This window comes from Megalobrama amblycephala, linkage group LG1, assembly GCF_018812025.1.
Source record: "Megalobrama amblycephala isolate DHTTF-2021 linkage group LG1, ASM1881202v1, whole genome shotgun sequence".
Classification (NCBI taxonomy): Eukaryota; Metazoa; Chordata; class Actinopteri; order Cypriniformes; family Xenocyprididae; genus Megalobrama; species Megalobrama amblycephala.
Genome location: NC_063044.1, coordinates 39,147,805 through 39,166,205, shown reverse-complemented (window position 1 = coordinate 39,166,205; position 18,401 = coordinate 39,147,805). Strand labels below are relative to the sequence as shown.

The following is an 18,401-nucleotide window of genomic DNA, read 5'->3' as shown; positions in this document are numbered from 1 at the left end:
AGCTGGTTTATGATGCAGCCTGGAATCAATCACACCTCGTTTGTTCGAAACCCGACAGATTTCTCCCAAGTTTTCTTTTTTTCTCTCCATCTCTGTCACCAATGGAGTTTGGGTTCCTTGCCACTGTCGCCTTAATATTCTGCAGTATTATTGATTTGACTGTATTGACACTATTGGATGAGAACTGACTGAACTGGACAGTGAGATCGCTATTTTCTGCAAAGCTGCATTATAACTGAATTTAATTCACTTATTGAACAGAACTGAATCAACACTGAACTGACTTTAGCTGAACAATGATACTATTTTCTTTTTACAGCATCATTGGTTGCATCATTTAATTATTTTCCAGTTTATCACTGTAAAGCTGCTTTGAATCAATCTGTATTGTATAAAGCACTATATAAATAAAGATGACTTGACCGCATGAAGATAATGTCACTAAAAATGCTAAAAGAAAAATGCAGGAACATTTATAAAAAAAAAAAAAAAAAAAAAGAAGCATTTATTTGGAGATGTTTACATTCAGTTAGCTTTAGCAAAAAGGTCCAGTATCCATATTGCACTCAAAAGACTATGATTTTCTTTTGGCAAATCCCTTTAACATGCATTCAGATATAACGACCCTCATTTAGTACAGTTCCTTGGTTCTGTCAGAATTAACTCATAAACGTTCATGTTTGTCTGTCAATACCATATACAACACAAATGTGGAGAAACATCAAACTTATTCACCCCAGATTTTCACATTGCTACCATCTTTATCACCACTCAACAAACGTTTGGCATCTTAACGAAAGCGCCGTCAAAGAACATTTGGCAACATGAAGAAAACACTCTCAGAGAACAAAAGAGGCAACAGAACACATATATAACTCTTTACAGTGTCAAAGCTTGTTTCTTCATCTATTTGACTACATTCACAGGCACACAGCATTGCAGGCGGGTCAAAAGAAGCCTGCAGCAGAGGTCTGATTAATGGGAACTGCGGAGTTGCTACACAGTGTGGCAAAGGTTCCGCCTGATGAGATTGATGACAGGAACAGACATGTTTTTTTTGTTTTGGTTTTTTTTTGGCTTGGACTGGGGTACTAGTACCCCTGGGTGAAGTTGTAGCCAGTCTCTGAGTGGAAGATGGAGCCTGAAGCGGTGAAACTGTAGGCAGCATAGGCGACCACAGAGCCCAACATCAGTCCAGACATGTAGGACACAGTCATTATGTTCCCTGTAGGACAAAATCACATGAACTAAATTTAATGACTGCATCTCTACAGAGAAGATTATAAATGCATCTTACATACAAGCACCTGTTCATCTGCATAGACTTGTGCATTTATACTCAATGAATCAAACTGGAGTGATACATTTACCTGCCAGCTCTCTCTGCTCAGGTGCCACCTTGCCTGCAGCATGAATCATGGGAACACTGCCAAAGTAGCCATTAGTGATGCCCATGAGGAGAGAGAAGATGCAAGGCCATGCCGGGTGGCTGAAGGTGGGCTTCTGAGCGGGATACACACACATGATGAACAGAGGGATGAAAACTACTCGCACACAGGAGCAGAAGAGAAGACGAGTCCCGTTCCATTCATACGGCAAGGCTGCCAAGATCTACACACACACGGACAGACAAGATTAGGCATCAGACAATTTAAAAAAATGTTCAAAACGACAAATAATTCATAATGTCTTTATGTCTCGGAACATACTTTGCCCACAAAGTCGGATATGTTGAAGATGGCCATGATCAGGATGGGCAGCCATTCCCCCAGTGTGACATTCCTGATCTCAGACTCCAGTCCAGGGAAAAGACACAGCGTGATGAAGTAAGTGACGGCAATAGACAGCATGTAAGTCCAGATCACCCGGGCAACTACATAACGATGCAGGATCATGTCTGCAACAGAAGGGGTCACTGCTCAATTACACAATAACATGAAAATTAGGTTGTTTTGACACATTATATTGTTCAAAAGAGACAGTAAAGCCATTTTTAATGTTACACAAGATTTCTGTTTCAAATAAATGCTGTTTTTTTAATTTTATTTTTTTAAACTTAATTATTAAATAAAGTATCCTGAAAAATGCTTCATGGTTTTTACAAAAAATACTAGGCAATAAAAACTATAAAAGGCTCATGTGACACTGAAGACTGGAGTAATGATTCTGAAAATTCAGCTTTGACAACACAGGAATAAATTTTATTTTAAAATATGTTCAAATCTAAAACAGTTATTTTTAACTGAAATAATATTTCTCAACATTACTGTTTTTGCTGTCACAAATATAGAGACTTCTTTCAAAAACTCAAACTTTTAAATGGTAGTATATTTGCAAATTCTTGCTAATTGGGAATGCACAATATATCGGAAACATTAATTATCTGGAAAAAAAAAAAAATATGATATATATATATCATATTTTATATATCAAGCATGAAGTCCATATACTTTAGAAGTGAAGCGATGCATTTTTGTAAGAAAAATATCCATATTTAAAACGTTATAATCACTGGCTTCCGGCAATGGCCGTACGCAAGTTGATTTCCGGTGGAAGAGCGACCTCTGACCCGAGGCATGATGTAGGAGCTTAGGTGAGAGAAGACATCTCTCGTGGTTCAAACAGATAGGGCTGTGCAACAAACTCAAGCTCCTCTTCCCTTATATCGAAATCCTCCAACATTTCTCTTTAAAAATTCTCGTTTTAGACTTCTAACTCACGACCGGTATTTTGATTTGCTTTGTCAATACTTGCGTCAGGTCAAAGGTCACTCTTCCGCCAGAACTAGACTCGCTTACGGCTGTTGCGGAAGCCAGTTATTATAGTTTATAAAGTTATAAATATGGATAGTTTTCTTGCAAAACTACATCGCCTCACTTCAGAAGGCCTTTATTAACACACTGGAGTCGTATGGATTATTTTTATGATGGATGGATGTGCTATTTATTTTTATTTATTTATTTAGACGAAATAATATAGGATTTTAATATCAACCACTCAGTTAATGACAATGAAAATGAAAATAATTTATAATAATATGTTTATCAGTTTAGGCTAGAATTGTAATATTGATCATACTTTCTTTGTAACATGCATGAGGAGTATTATATAAAATACAGTACTGTAAATTAGATCACACCTTTGATGCCTGGCCAGCTCCGTTTAATCTTTGGTTTGGGTACATCAAATCTTACATAAGTGTTTCCTCCAGCAAAATCTGTGCAGCCGTCTTCAGCTGGGGAAGAGCCCACTGCACCATTACCCTTGAAAACAGACAGGACATCTGAACAATTCATACTCAATACATTATATCGATATAGGACAGTATAATAGTATAGGACATCAATAATAGTCTTTGGTTCAATATGGCAACCTTGCATTCACTAATACATGAAACAAAAAGTAACACATCAGAGCCAATGGCCGCATCAAGCAGGTCACTGCAACTTTGTAAGAGCGTGCACTGCATTCAGATATTGTAATGCTCCTCCTGATGAACTAGCATTTCTGCAGGGGTTTTGTGAGGAGGGCCATTACTTGATTAAGTGTCTGGCTGAGCTAGTAAAACCACTCTCCTTAATTTGCTGAGAATAAAACAAGAGCACTCAGGTCCCACGGCAGCACAGACAAGGAGAAATACCCCTTCAGAGTATCACAAGCTACACCTAAGCTATAGCAGAGAAGAGCATTAAATATATCAAAAATTAATACACAGCAATGACTAACAGAGAGAATCTTTAAGATGCAAATATAGCCTCATTTGGGGGTGTTTTGTCTTTGCTACTTTAAAAATAAGCCATTCTTCAAGTCCCCCTGTAGTCAATAATTTTATCCCCTAAAACTCATCTTTGATCACCAAAATTACATATTTAAACGTTTTTTTCCTGTGGAAAAAAATCTTAATGCCTTAAAATAGCTTGAATGTAACTCTACACCTTTGCTTCATTTAATATACACAGATCTATGAATATGATAATTAGATAATTAGAAAATACTCAGCAATGGTGTTGACCTATGAATTTGCATTACAGCATATTAAAAACACCACATATACATATAAACAACATTAAAAACTTGATTTTCACCACAGGGGGACTTTAAAAGAATTTGTATTGGATTGTTCATGGATTTTTTTCTCTCATTCAATTCTAAATACCCCCTAGGATAAATACTCATTAGCATTTTTGTTTGATTGTAAGAGCAAATATTTTTGGAGAATTTAAGATCGGTTCCCAATTATGACAAAAATCTGACTAGCAATCATTTAGGATTTTTAAACAAGGAAATTTCTGGATGAAGATGACGAAATTTTGAGAGGAGAAATGGCAGTGCTCAGTCTGTCACCCACAGGAATACATGAAGTTACTCTGAAGTGCTTTTTCATATATTACTGTGTCTGAGTTAGCACTTAAATCATGCTCTCCTGTGTGCTTCTCAGGGCCGCTGAGAGCACAGTCTCAGAGAGCACTGACCGGCACAAATAGAATGAAGTTATGGGAGATTTTACAGAAAACGCTAAACATTTACAATTCTACATTTCAATGAATTTCATCACACATTACCAGCAGAGCATGATAATGCTACTAATTTATTTAATTCCAAATGGATTTCTAAACCATACATTGCAAAGAGAGAAGATTTGTTGTTTAATTTACACAGAATTCTTGGGGACATTTGCCTGCATAAACTGACCTCACATGTCGGGCTGGGCAGCGGTAATTATGACAAAAACACTTAAAGCAAAAGTATGAGAAAGCTAGAGAACATTGTGGACACACTCAAAATAAATGACTGAATTAAAGGCCCATGCACACCAAGAACATTAACTATAAATATATTGTCAATACAAGATCTTGACCAAAAATGCACCTCTCGATGGAAATACATGTTGTGATGTTATTTCCATTAGGAGGTGCATCAATTTTTGGTTAAGATCTTGTATTGACAATGCAAGAGGTGAGCACTCTGTAAAGTCTCCTCCAGCACATCCCAAAGACTTTCAATGAATTTAAGGTCTGGACTCAGAGGTGCCAATTCATGTGTGAAAATGATTCTTCATGCTCTCTGAACCATTCTTTCATAGTTTTATCCCTGGTGAATCTTGACATTGTCATCCTGCAATATGGCAATGATGCATATTCCTACATGGTTGTTTAAGAAATGAAAAGCTACACACTTCATCTTTAAGGGTTAAAAGAACCATTGCCAAATATATAACATGCTAGAAACATAATAATCACAGCAATAATGATCCATCCATAGACTCTTAATTATTTGCCCATTAAAATACAAACAGCAACCTTTTTTTTGGCCGGGCAGTGTATATTAGAAAATTGCATTTTGTATATTTTTTAAATGTACTTTTATATTAATTATGTATTATATATCTAATATGTGTATAATACAAATTATATAATTGTATTTTTAATGTTTTCATTTTATAATTATAATTTATTAATCTATTTATATTTATACATATCAATACAAAATAAATGTTTAATAATATATGTATATATATAATTATATATATATATATATATATTTTTTTTTTTTTTTTTTTTTTTTTTCTAATGTGCATAACTCCCAGTCAAGCTGTAATTTTGTGAAATTATGCAAAAAGAGAGAAATTGTTGTTTAATTGTGTGCATTTGAATGAATAAAATACTAGCTATGAAACTAGCCTTTAAGAAAGCAAGGAGTCTGCGACTATTCTAAAAATAGATGAAATATTAAAAAATAGATACATTTTATTTTTATTCTAAAAATAAAATATATTTAAAATCTCACGTCCAGCACAAACTGAAACAAAACATTTTTTTAGATGTGGTGAAAATGCCATTTGTTTGTTCAGAAGAATAACAGGATCACTATTAGAGAAAGGTCATTGACCTTAATATGTCCTTCTCGCATTTGACATGCAAAACTTACAAATCTTACTTCTTCTGTAATGACATCATGGTGGACCTGGTACTGAGTTCCGTGGTGTGGATGGTCTTTGGCATGGGACAGGCCCTGTCGTGCCAGACTCGTGTAGTACTGGACAAAGCGTGTCCGTCGCACCAGCATGTGCAGAACAAAACAAACCAGCACCATACAGATGGAAATGACGAAGAAGATGATGGTGTTCTCCCTCTCGTTTTTGATCAAGAGTTTGGTGAAGATTCGGCTGAGTGAAATGATTACTCCTGCTGTGCCTACATAGAAAAAAAAAAAAGCAATTAGAATCTTGTTTTTGAAGTTAGCTCAAACATCATGACAACATTAGATGGCAAAAAGCCTCTTACTCTCTCCGGTCATCACGCCCTGAGTGTAGCGTTTGGGAAGCATCCCCATGTATCCATAGAAACTGGACTGCTGCACTGGAGACACAACAGGTTAAAAGACTGTTATGGCTGGAAATGGTTGGGAACACGATGTTCTGAGCATGAAAGAATGACAGAGACTCCCAACATGATTCTGCAGAAAGGAAAATATGAATAAATACCAGTACACCCAAATGCCACAGTGCCCATAGACATCAGATTGATGACGTATGCCTGCTTTGTGGTGAACTTCTCCAGCCACACATCAAAAATGGTGACAAAAAGCAGAGGTCCAAGTGCAAAGAGGTATCCTGCAAGAGATGATCTCAGATATAAACAAATCTGACATAGCAAAACTCAAAATCAAACTATGTTTTACGGAAGAGGATTAGGGCCAAGCAATAATAAAAATAAAAAAAAACATCTCGAGATTAAAGATGTTAAATTTCGAGAAAAAAGTCGTTAAATTTCGAGAAAAAATTCAAAATAAAATGTTGAGAATAAACTCGTTAAATTTCGAGAAAAAAGTCGTTAAATTTCAAGAAAAAAGTTGAGATAAAATGTTGAGAATAAACTCATTAAATTACGAGAAAAAACTCGTTAAATTTCAAGAAAAAAGTTGAGATAAAATGTTGAGAATAAACTCATTAAATTTCGAGAAAAAAGTCTAGATAAAATGTTGAGAAAAAACTCGTAAAATTTCAAGAAAAAAGTCGAGATAAAATGTTGAGAATAAACTAATTAAATTACGAGAAAAAGTCGTTAAATTACGAGAACAAATTCGTTAAATTATGAGAAAAATGTCGTTAAATTTCGAGAAAAAAGTCGAGATAAAATGTTGAGAATAAACTCATTAAATTATGAGAATAAACTCATTAAATTATGAGAATAAAGTCATTAATTTATGAGAAAAAAGTCGTTAAATTATGAGAACAAATTCGTAATTTAACGAATTTGTTTTTGTAATTTAACGACTTTGTTTTTTTGCAAAAGACACAAGACATGAGCGCAATGGTTAAAGACATCCATCTAGCACGTGTTTACATTGGAAAACAATGGAAAAGTAGCATGGTGGAATGGAAAAATGCGTTCTAGATGAACAATTTCATTAAAAACATGAAATGGACATATTATTCCCTGTTTGCTGCAATTCTTGGCGGTCGCTAATGAAGAGTTTGTGGCAGTGTGTGTCATCAACCAGTTTCCCTGTGTTTTTCTACTGTTTCCATTACATGTGATCCATCTTCTTTGAGTGTATTTAGCAGTATTTTGCGAGTGCTATTCTTCAGGTTCAGATGAGTGATGCAGCTGTCAGACTGGACTGTTGACGCTCCTCCCTTTCCCCTCAGGGCAATCGCTCGCTCAGGTCAATCAGCGGCCTCCTCCCCCATCCCTTTGTGCTCTACATAAACAGACTCACCCACAGTGATCCTGGTGTGCAGGCTCAGCATCTCCACCAGGACATTGTTTAGGATCACGGCCACTAGGGCCACAAGAATATATGTTAAACCCATGTCAAACACGATAGATGTTCCTGCAAGACACAGAAGACAAAGAGAAAATGACCTCCAAATGTATTGCACGAACCACAAAGTGTCATGCATTTTCAGATATCAGATCCAAAATGTTAAAATAATCGTTTAATTGTTAAATTTGTTCAATTTAATTGCTGAATAAAGTATACATTTCTTTAAAAAAAACATACTGACCCCAAACTTTTTATTATACTACATTTTAATCTATTATACTCATCTTATTATATTAGTATATTTATATTTGTAATAAATAAATTGTATATTTAGATTAAATATATATATATATATATATATATATATATATATATATATATATATACAATAAAATACAAAAAAGAAAATGTTTTAAAACTCACAATAATTAACATAAATCATAAGTGACTTGATTTAATTTTACAGTTATAAATGCTAAGTAAGATATGAGGCATAAATATAATGGAGTACCTTCAAATTTATGATGCAGGTAGTCAACGTCTGTAATAAAGCTATTGTAAGGCAGCAGGAAGCCCACTCCAGCCAGGAGCATGGCAAAATAGATCCCATGGTAACGGTCATCTGGAATAGGTTCCTCAAACACTATGCACAGAAATCACACACATTTGTATGCACAAACAACAAGTCAGAGTTAGAAACAAAGTCCCATCTATGTTTTATTTGTATGACATTTCCAAGTATATGCATTTTAAATATTTGTCTCCTAGCCTGTCTGCAGTCTCTTTGAAGTATATTTATGCATATGTATGAGACATTTGACATTTTGCTCTCTCTCTCTCTTTCTGGATGAGGAACTGATTGATGGAAGCACTTCTGTGCCTCTTGCTGGCTTCCTCATGGTTGTACAGCTTTAGTGCTTTAGCACTACATGCCTAATTTAAGAGATGGAAGAAATGAAATCATGTTTAAAAATGAAAATGTATATATATATATATATATATATATATATATATATATATATATATATATATATATATATATATATATATATATATATATATATGGCCTACCAAACTCCACAGTATCTCTTATGCGAAAGATCAAGGAGTAACCTGTTCTCCTGAAAAAACTGATTTAATAAGCGTGACCTTTGTAACCAGGCAACATGAGGGGACAAAAGACTCTCCACATAACATGATTAGATGCAGCAAGTACATGCCAAGTAATGTAACCTTTCCAACCAAAGCCTTTATCCTTGCCAAACCAAAGCATGTATTTATACACATTATACGAACACAGCTAATATGAAATAGTGACTCAAATGACCATTTGTAGTCAAATTGAGGCACATCATATGCATCAAAGACTCACCAGGTTCTGAAAGGGCCAGCACTCCTTTATCAGAGATGTCTTTCACCTGGCTGTCCTCTTCTTCCAGCTGATAGCTTTCAAAACTGAAGCTCATCACCACATTGCCCTCGGGGGTCGTGCCAGGGGTGGCCTGTTTACGTCTCTCTACTCCTTTTGAGCCCATATTCCACGTTTTGGGCTGAGATGTCTTTCAAAAAGGCCTTTTTTTAACAGTGGCAGAAATATGATCTGTAAGAGGATGAAAATTATTTGTGTGTCAGCAACTTACAATACAGATTAGATGCTATACATTACATACAAAACTATAAATATCTAGATTTTTAGTTTTAGTTACTCTCAAAATTTAAAGTCATTTTAAAGACTTGTAATAATTGATTTTTTATAGTTTTTAAATCACATTAATATAAGGGTCAATGACGTGACGGGTCATTTTTTTGTCCAAAGGCCTTAATAATAATAAAAAACAAAGATATGACATCCAAAGTGTGTAAGGTAGTACAACTAGATCTCTTTTATTGAATCCAAAAGGTTTTAATTATATTTTGCAACATATAAAGGTATTTTAAAGATTTTGAAGTGTCAAAAGGTAATTCAGTTTAACCGTCCAAAGGCCAATACAGTAATTTCATTTGTGATTAAAATATCTTAAAATGTAATAAATGTATATATTTTTTTATTCTGGCATGATTTTATAACATCATATATCAACATAGTGCAACATGGTATTAAAATTATGTGTAGAAGTCGTTGCTTTGTTTTGAGGAAGAATGTCCAGAAAAATTTATTTCATTGATGTCATTCGGAGCAACCAATATAAAGGGACCATTTTGGATCAAGTTATGCGGTCAATATCATGTGACAGGACTTGACATCATTCAGTCACCTGCAAAGGACCACATGATTGTGAAGCAAAATAACTAACTCTCTCTTAACTAATAGAAAAATTCATGTTTTCACTCGCTCATACGCATGTCCCGAAACATCAGGTCATTCGGTACAACCGCTATAAAACATGGAAAGTGTTGCAATAAATATAAAAGGTTTGATTGTCCTTTTGATATCAGCCTGTTCACATTGTTTGAAAATATCGTCATTCGGTGTAACCAAAAGTGTCATTCGGTAAAACCAAAATTTTGGTTAAACTGAATGACTTTTTTGACAAATATGACAAATTTTGTCCATCTTGTAAAAAATGTCAAAAGCAGTGTTAACTGATTATAAAACCACATAACACACAACATTGTTAAAACTTAATAAAACTTACAAATTAATTATATCTCCATTATGTTTTTTTTTTTTACACTTTTAAAAATCTTATTCATCAATGACCCATATATATATATATATATATATATGGGTCATTGACGAATAAGGTTTTTAAAAGTGTGTGTATATATATATATATATATATATATATATATATATATATTTTTTTTTTTTTTTTTTTTTATAAATAACGATGCACCATGTAACATAATCACATAAGATAATGACATTCTGATCAATCTCAGCATCTTAAACAAGTAAATAATACTTAAAAGATAGTTACATGTATTCTGTGTTTTTCTTTTGCATGCATTTCTGATGTAAACAAAGTTCAATACACATTTTATAGGCATTATGACTCTTGATTTGAGCTTTTTCCCCCACTGAGATTAAAGGGCCCTGTGATGTCAAATTGGCTCTAGTGACTGAACAGTGAAGTGTAATAAAAGCATGTGAAGGCTGAAGAGCAGCCTCAAGCCACTTTCTGTTAAGTCAACCATGCTATGTGACATTTCACTTTTGGCTCTTCCGTATGCCTGTGTGCAAGTGCAGGTAATGTTTTCTTTATATTTGCATATGCATGTGTGTGCATCATTACTAATGAATTTGTCAAGGGATGTATTGCATCCCTGTGTATTCTATTTTAGGAAGGGACAGTCAGACAAGCTCAAAAAATCTATTCCGTTAATGCAAATCAGGCACTTCCAGCGAGCAGAGCATTGGCCAAGATGTTGGACGTGCTATTGAAATTTTTCTCATCTTGGAAATCTGCCAATGCGTCCTTTGAAGGAGGCTGGGGCTAGCAGAGCATGACTGGATCAAAAGAAAAGCAATCTTTGATATCAATGTTACGTCACTGACTAGAGTGCGGTTAGGCACATTTTGTGCCTTATCCAACCCGTGTTGAACTGAGTGATGAACAAACCAAAACCAATGGTTCATTGTCAATAATTTACACAATGAGAGCTTGTAACCAAACACTAAGACATACAACATATTCACCAAGCTGTCATGTAGCATATATTGTCATAGTGGCTCATGCTGTTTAACTAAGATACTGTATGTCAACAGTGATGAAACTAGCAAATAAAAGCACAAGAGCAACACCTGCTCCTGAACCATGAACTGTCAGGATGTGTCAGACTCATTTTACTCCGCTTATTTACGGTAATTCTCTATAGGCTAGATGAAAATGATAAGTACACGCAAGGAAATGAATATATGTATAAATATATAAAAGCTTCCCAAAATGAATAGAATAGAAAATAAGCTGATGAATGCAGATGAAGGATGTAAGAGGAACAATAAAAGGACCTGATGCTCGCGTGCTTTGTTGTGATATAGCCTAGTGTTGTTGTGTGTTTAACATAAGTCAAATATCTGAAATTCGTGTAAAAATGTTATAAAAAACAAGACGCATTGGACTAAGTCTAAATCCAAATGAAGTATGAAAACTTGCGAATGAAAAACAAACTAATCGTGCACTTCGCTACATATAATTAGCAGTACGTCAACACGCCTTTCAGTGGGCACTAATTTAATCACTTTCTTCTTTTCAAAACACACCATCCCTGAGAGAAAACCTCACATCATTTTCTGCTATCTTTCAGGTGCTTTGTTGCTCTCACGGGACTTGTTATAGTCATACAGTCAAATCGCAGCATATATTTCCATTATTCATCTAGCAGCGCTCATGCATCATTTAGAGAGACAAAAGCGATACAGTTATCAGAAAGACAACAGGTTAAATCTTACCCCCGGAAATTTAAATGTCTCTTTCCTGCCTTGTTCGCATGTTATTCTGTGTAACCACAAACCTTCTTTACACATGAAGCATTTTCATCATCCGTGCGGTGATGTTTAGGTTCTCCGGTGTAAATATCCTCCTTGCCAAGGTGAAGAGCCACAGAGCCGCTGTCATTCTCCCTCCCACACAACCCGTTTGTATCGGTCTATAAGCCTCCAGCTGTCTGCCAAGGCAACCCGCTTTCATTATCGCTTTATTAAAGGAAACCTGCATTAGTGCACTTCATGATTCTGAATTTCCATATCGCAATGAATAATAAATGCGAAACTAATCAATGATTATCATGCAGTTTCGCAATTTAAATATAAGTATTCAGTTCTCATTATTTCTGAATAGATACATTTTTTTAAATCCTTGTAATAATAATATACTGTTTGGATAGTTTGGGATCAGTAAGATTTCATATTTTTCCTCCTATAATGCATTAAAAAACCTGCACACACCTTTTTGCATACCATGGGTCTGTTTGGACCTGGTGGAATAAGCTTATAAAATAGTCATAACTTTATATTTTTCAGCTAAAACCATATTGTATCTAATCATTAACTTCTCATTAATTAACAATAGTTTTGAATGTTACCATGTTTTTACCATGTTATTACTATATTTACCCCTTTTTTTATTAATTAAAAGAATTGAAAAATTCTTTGAAATTTCAGATTTTTCAAGAGCTATATATATATATATATATATATATATATATATATATATATATATATATATTTTTGAGAAATTTTATTTGAATATATAATTAGATGAAATTTATAAGAACATGAGAATTATCAGTATGAACTCCATTGACTTCAATGGATTTAAATTCATTTGAAATGTGTAACTCTTGACTGCTCAAAACAGTCTATATTTATGAAACTTATATATTTTTTTTCTAACAAAACAACATCAATATTACTCTGAATTGCTTTCAAACAAATATATTCATTTTACTTGCATAAACTTTTATTTATAAAAAAATATGATAAAAAGCATACATCACCTTTTAATGCTGCAATAGTTCATCAATAGGTGGCAGCAAAATGAAACGTGGACTTTTTCTTTTCCAAATCCTCTTTCCTTTTTAAAATTTAGACTATTTGGTCAATGAACTTTTGCTATAAAACATTTAAGTATTGTTTAAATACATTAAGACACAGTCACAATCAGTTTAGTTTTGTTCATGGACCTTCAGTTTGCTTTTCATTTGTCACATGTTCCTTTGTTCAGTTTCCCACCACTCATCTGTCTCCCTGGTTACCATCATTATTAGTTCATATGTATCAGCTGTGTCCCATTAGTCATCCTCATTTGTGTTTGCTATATAAGTTGGTCCCTCACATTCATTCTCTGTCCGGTCACAGTTATGTTTAGATGTTTGCACTACCTGTCTGACACCTACAGGGCACTATGAATATCTTGTTATGCCGTATGGCCTGGTCAATGATCCCACCGTATTCCAGGACTTTATGCATGAGATACTCCAGGACTTCATCCACTGATCTGTATTAGTATACATTAATGACATCTTTGTGTATACCCAGAGTATTGCCGAACATCGTCAGCATGTGTCAGAGGTCCTCCAACACCTGAGAGAACACCATCAATTTCTGAAAGCTGAAAAATGCTCCTTTCACCAGTCCTCAGTGCAGTTTCTTGGTTATAAGAATTCATCAGTGCGCTGCTCCTGATCCGTCCAGAACCCAACAAGCCCTTTGTCATCAAAGTTGATGCATCCACCACCAAGGTAGGAGCATTGCCATCTCAGGGGAAACCCAGCCTGACTCCATCCATGTGCCTTCTTTTGGCAGAGAGAAACTACAACCCAGAACTGCTCACCAATGGAGGCATTGGCTGGAGGGTGCTCAACATCCATTCACAGTTCTTACTGATAAAAAAAATCTAGAATACCTCAGAGATGCCAAGAGACTCAATCCCTGACAGGCGAAATGGGCATTTTTCTTCACACGCTTCAATTTCTCTATCTCTTTTCGACCAGGTGCAAAGAATGCCAAAGCTGATGCACTGTCACATCTCCATGCTCCTGAGGATAAATCCTCATCATAAGTCCTACCTAGTGGACCCTACATCAGCAACTCACCTCCTCCAATGCCTCTTAGCCTTCTCTGCCGGGGTGTCCCCCAATCTGCACCTATTATAAACCCGATTCCAAAAAAGTTGGGACACAGTAGAAATTGTGAATAAAAACAGAATGCAATGATGTGGAAGTTTCAAATTTCAATATTTTATTCAGAATACAACATAGATGACATATCAAATGTTTAAACTGAGAAAATGTATAATTTTAAGGGAAAGATAAGTTGATTTTAAATTTCATGGCATCAACACATCTCAAAAAAGTTGGGACAAGGCCATGTTTACCACTGTGTGGCATCCCCTCTTCGTTTTATAACAGTCTGCAAACGTCTGGGGACTGAGGAGACAAGTTGCTCAAGTTTAGGAATGGGAATGTTGTCCCATTCTTGTCTAATACAGGCTTCTAGTTGCTCAACTGTCTTAGGTCTTCTTTGTCACATCTTCCTCTTTATGATGTGCCAAATGTTTTCTATGGGTGAAAGATCTGGACTGCAGGCTGGCCATTTCAGTACCCGGATCCTTCTTCTACGCAGCCATGATGTTGTAATTGATGCAGTATGTGGTCTGGCATTGTCATGTTGGAAAATGCAAGGTCTTCCCTGAAAGAGACGACGTCTGGATGGGAGCATATGTTGTTCTAGAACTTGGATATACCTTTCAGCATTGATGGTGCCTTTCCAGATGTGTAAGCTGCCCATGCCACACGCACTCATGCAACCCCATAAAGATGCAGGCTTCTGAACTGAGCGCTGATAACAACTTGGGTAGTCTTTGTCCTCTTTAGTCCGGATGACATGGCGTCCCAGTTTTCCAAAAAGCACTTCAAATTTTGATTCGTCTGACCACAGAACAGTTTTCCACTTTGCCACAGTCCATTTTAAACGAGCCTTGGCCCAGAGAAAATGCCTGCGCTTCTGGATCATGTTTGGATATGGCTTCTTTTTTGACCTATAGAGTTTTAGCCGGCAACGGCGAATGGCACGGTGGATTGTGTTCACCGACAGTGAAGGAAGTATTCCTGAGCCCATGTTGTGATTTCCATTACAGTAGCATTCCTGTATGTGATGCAGTGCCGTCTAAGGGCCCGAAGATCACGGGCATCCAGTATGGTTTTCCAGCCTTGACCCTTACGCACAGAGATTGTTCCAGATTCTCTGAATCTTTGGATGATATTATGCACTATAGATGATGATAACTTCAAACTCTTTGCAATTTTTCTCTGAGAAACTCCTTTCTGATATTGCTCCACTATTTTTCGCCGCAGCATTGGGGGAATTGGTGATCCTCTGTCCATCTTGACTTCTGAGAGACACTGCCACTCTGAGAGGCTCTTTTTATACCCAATCACGTTGCCAGTTGACCTAATAAGTTGCAAATCCAGCTGTTCCTTATATGTACATTTAACTTTTCCAGCCTCTTATTGCTACCTGTCCCAACTTTTTTGGAATGTGTAGCTCACATGAAATCCAAAATGAGCCAATATTTGACATGACATTTCAAAATGTCTCACTTTCAACATTTGATATGTTATCTATATTCTATTGTGAATAAAATGTAAGTTTATGAGATTTGAAAATTATTGCATTCTTTTTTATTCACAATTTGTACAGTGTCCCAACTTTTTTGGAATCAGGTTTGTACATTGGCCTCTTTAGGAGAAAAACAAACAAACAAACAAACAAACAAAACAGCCAAAACAGTCCTATAACACATTTTGAAAAAAAAATAAAAAATACTTTGACAACAGATTGGAAACAGTGGAAACAACTGCATATAAATATGCAGAAGTAGGGTCATTTTGTCATTATTAAAAGTTCTCGATTATCTTTTGGATAAGCATTGTGTTGTACTGTTGTGCAATACACATCAGATGTCCAGACAGCATTATTGGGTAAGATCAAAGCTCAACAGTGACTCTTGGAGGAATCAGTAGACACCTTTACATTTTGAATGTACAAGTGGGAAGGACTATATACTACATGCATAATACATAATGCTGCTGTTATATACCTGTCATCACATATAGAGTAAGAAAACAACAAAAACAAGGGGACAAAATGCAGTGTTAACCTGTCAAATAAACTATGCCCTATATACCCTATAAAGGGTCCTCTGTGTTTACTTTATAATAAATAGCATATCACACACTTCTGTAACGATGATTCTGTAACAATGTAAAAGAAAATGTCAACTTAATATTTTCTCTTTGAGGTATTAATTCAAACAATATTGAGAAAGGTTGAAAATGCACACTTTATTATTTACCATTTAGCAATGAAATAATACACTTTGTGTATGGCTGAGCCCAGCAATATTTGAATCCCTTGATGTTGTTCCACATTTAACCACACTTATATTCATAAATTAGCAGTTTTGACTCTGTTTACTGAACATTTCCCATTACGTCCTTCAAAAGTGTAAGGTAACTATCTTGTTTCCTTGCAGAATGATTGATTCAGGACATTCTATATTTAAAAATATGGCAATTGTTTGGTTGACTGATATTCATAAGGAAGCAAATTAATATCATTCAATCAATGAGTTATCATTCTATATATATGCCTTTTGTTTTCACATGCAGCATTTGCAAGCATAAGGATCTGGCGAAATAAATCCTTCTTACATGAGTTAAACGAGTCGTTCTTAGCCTGGATGTTCTATTTACCCAGTGGGAATCTAATTTCCTACCCAATGACATTTCCCCAGAAGGCCTCTGTGCTTGTGTATTCACAAAGCTGACTGGGCTGTTTCATTACCTCCTCTATCACCTGCTCTGTGAGAGAACAAAATGGCTCAAAGGCATTTTCCCAAAAGGCATTTTCTACATTTTGAGTGAAATGGTAATGGCAGTGTTTACCGTAATTTGTCCTTTACCATTTGCAATTTGACAGCATGCATATTTGTCTGTTTTATATATTATTTTTATTAAGACATAAAATCCCTGGCATAATATTCTTGTACAGATATCAAATTATATTAAAACAAGGCATTCTGAGTCTCATATTCACCCAGTGCATTATTGGCATAAAGATAATTACCTATCTGTAATTTCATGTATTTAGCTGTGAACTTAGTAATTTTTTTCCTATTACAAAAAACAACCATATCAGCCAGCACACCCTTAACAAATATTTACAGACTACCTTTTTAAAGTCACCATTAAAAAAAAAAAAAAAAAAGGCAATTCTTATTTTTTATGGAATATTGCAATATTTATTATAAATTATTGATATGTGCACATCATTATTTTTTTAAAATGTATGTGTTCTCATAATCTATAATCAAAATAGCTTCCCCTCCCTCGTGTACTGACATCTCTTCTCTTCTCTGGCATGAGGGCAGGACAACCTGTCACTCACATGAGATCGACCAATAGCAAACCACAACCATCCAATCAATTCCCCATGGACAACATCAAGTCCCGCCCTACATTTTTTCTTGTTCAAGAAGCTGTTTCACAGAGGGTCTGTTTGCATGACACCCTTTTCAACTAAAAACTGATAGCTTTTTATGCATTTTGGCCTTTCATTTACACTTTTGGCAATTTCAAGCATTTGAAATCAGGTTTCAAAGTGCAAGTTTTTGAATATGATACTGTTATTGTCCCCATGGAAACAACAAAAACTCAAATTTTGAAAACGGTGACGTCATGCACATGCGTATTACATGCGCCAATTATGCCTGGCATGCATAATACAGTGTTTTTAGTCATTTTCCTGGATCTGGGTGAATGGGGATCATTTTGACAATGTTGTCGTTTGTTGTATGCGAAGATGAAGTCGATGATGCTGACTCACAATCTCCGGAGTAGCGGACACACCTATATGCACGTTTCTTACGGATTACATAACCTGAGAAAATATTGTTTTCCATTTGAATTGGTTCATTTAAAAGTAGACATTTCGCTTTCTATAGATACATTTTTCTTGTCTGTGAGGCAAGTATACATGGATTTTTGGTTATTTTTTGTTGTTGTTGTTATTTTGAGTGCACACAAATAAAACTCTCCACAGATTCAAAAGATGTATTAAAAGATGTATTACTCTTATCTGTATGACTAAAAATTACGGAGTATTTTAAAGGTGCCCTAGATTCAAA

General features: G+C 35.2%; 1 protein-coding gene across 3 annotated transcripts; it reads right to left on the bottom strand.

Moving 5' to 3' along the window:
* Positions 1-481: 481 nt before the first annotated feature.
* Positions 482-12,407, bottom strand: slc29a4a (solute carrier family 29 member 4a). Of its 3 annotated transcripts, none has more exons than XM_048192381.1 (11): positions 12,226-12,407; positions 9,143-9,370; positions 8,282-8,413; positions 7,723-7,836; positions 6,485-6,613; positions 6,285-6,359; positions 5,929-6,194; positions 3,140-3,263; positions 1,710-1,897; positions 1,371-1,611; positions 482-1,225 (listed from the first exon to the last, which is right to left on the bottom strand). In XM_048192381.1, the coding sequence occupies exons 2-11, from the start codon at positions 9,303-9,305 to the stop codon at positions 1,092-1,094; spliced, it is 1,566 nt and encodes a 521-aa protein (XP_048048338.1). In that variant the 5' UTR covers positions 9,306-9,370; positions 12,226-12,407; the 3' UTR covers positions 482-1,091. The 3 variants fall into 3 exon arrangements, with proteins under 3 accessions (XP_048048338.1, XP_048048337.1, XP_048048343.1); XM_048192380.1 differs by having other exon boundaries at positions 12,164-12,406; XM_048192386.1 differs by having other exon boundaries at positions 5,938-6,194; positions 12,164-12,405.
* Between the last annotated feature and the right edge of the window lie 5,994 nt (positions 12,408-18,401).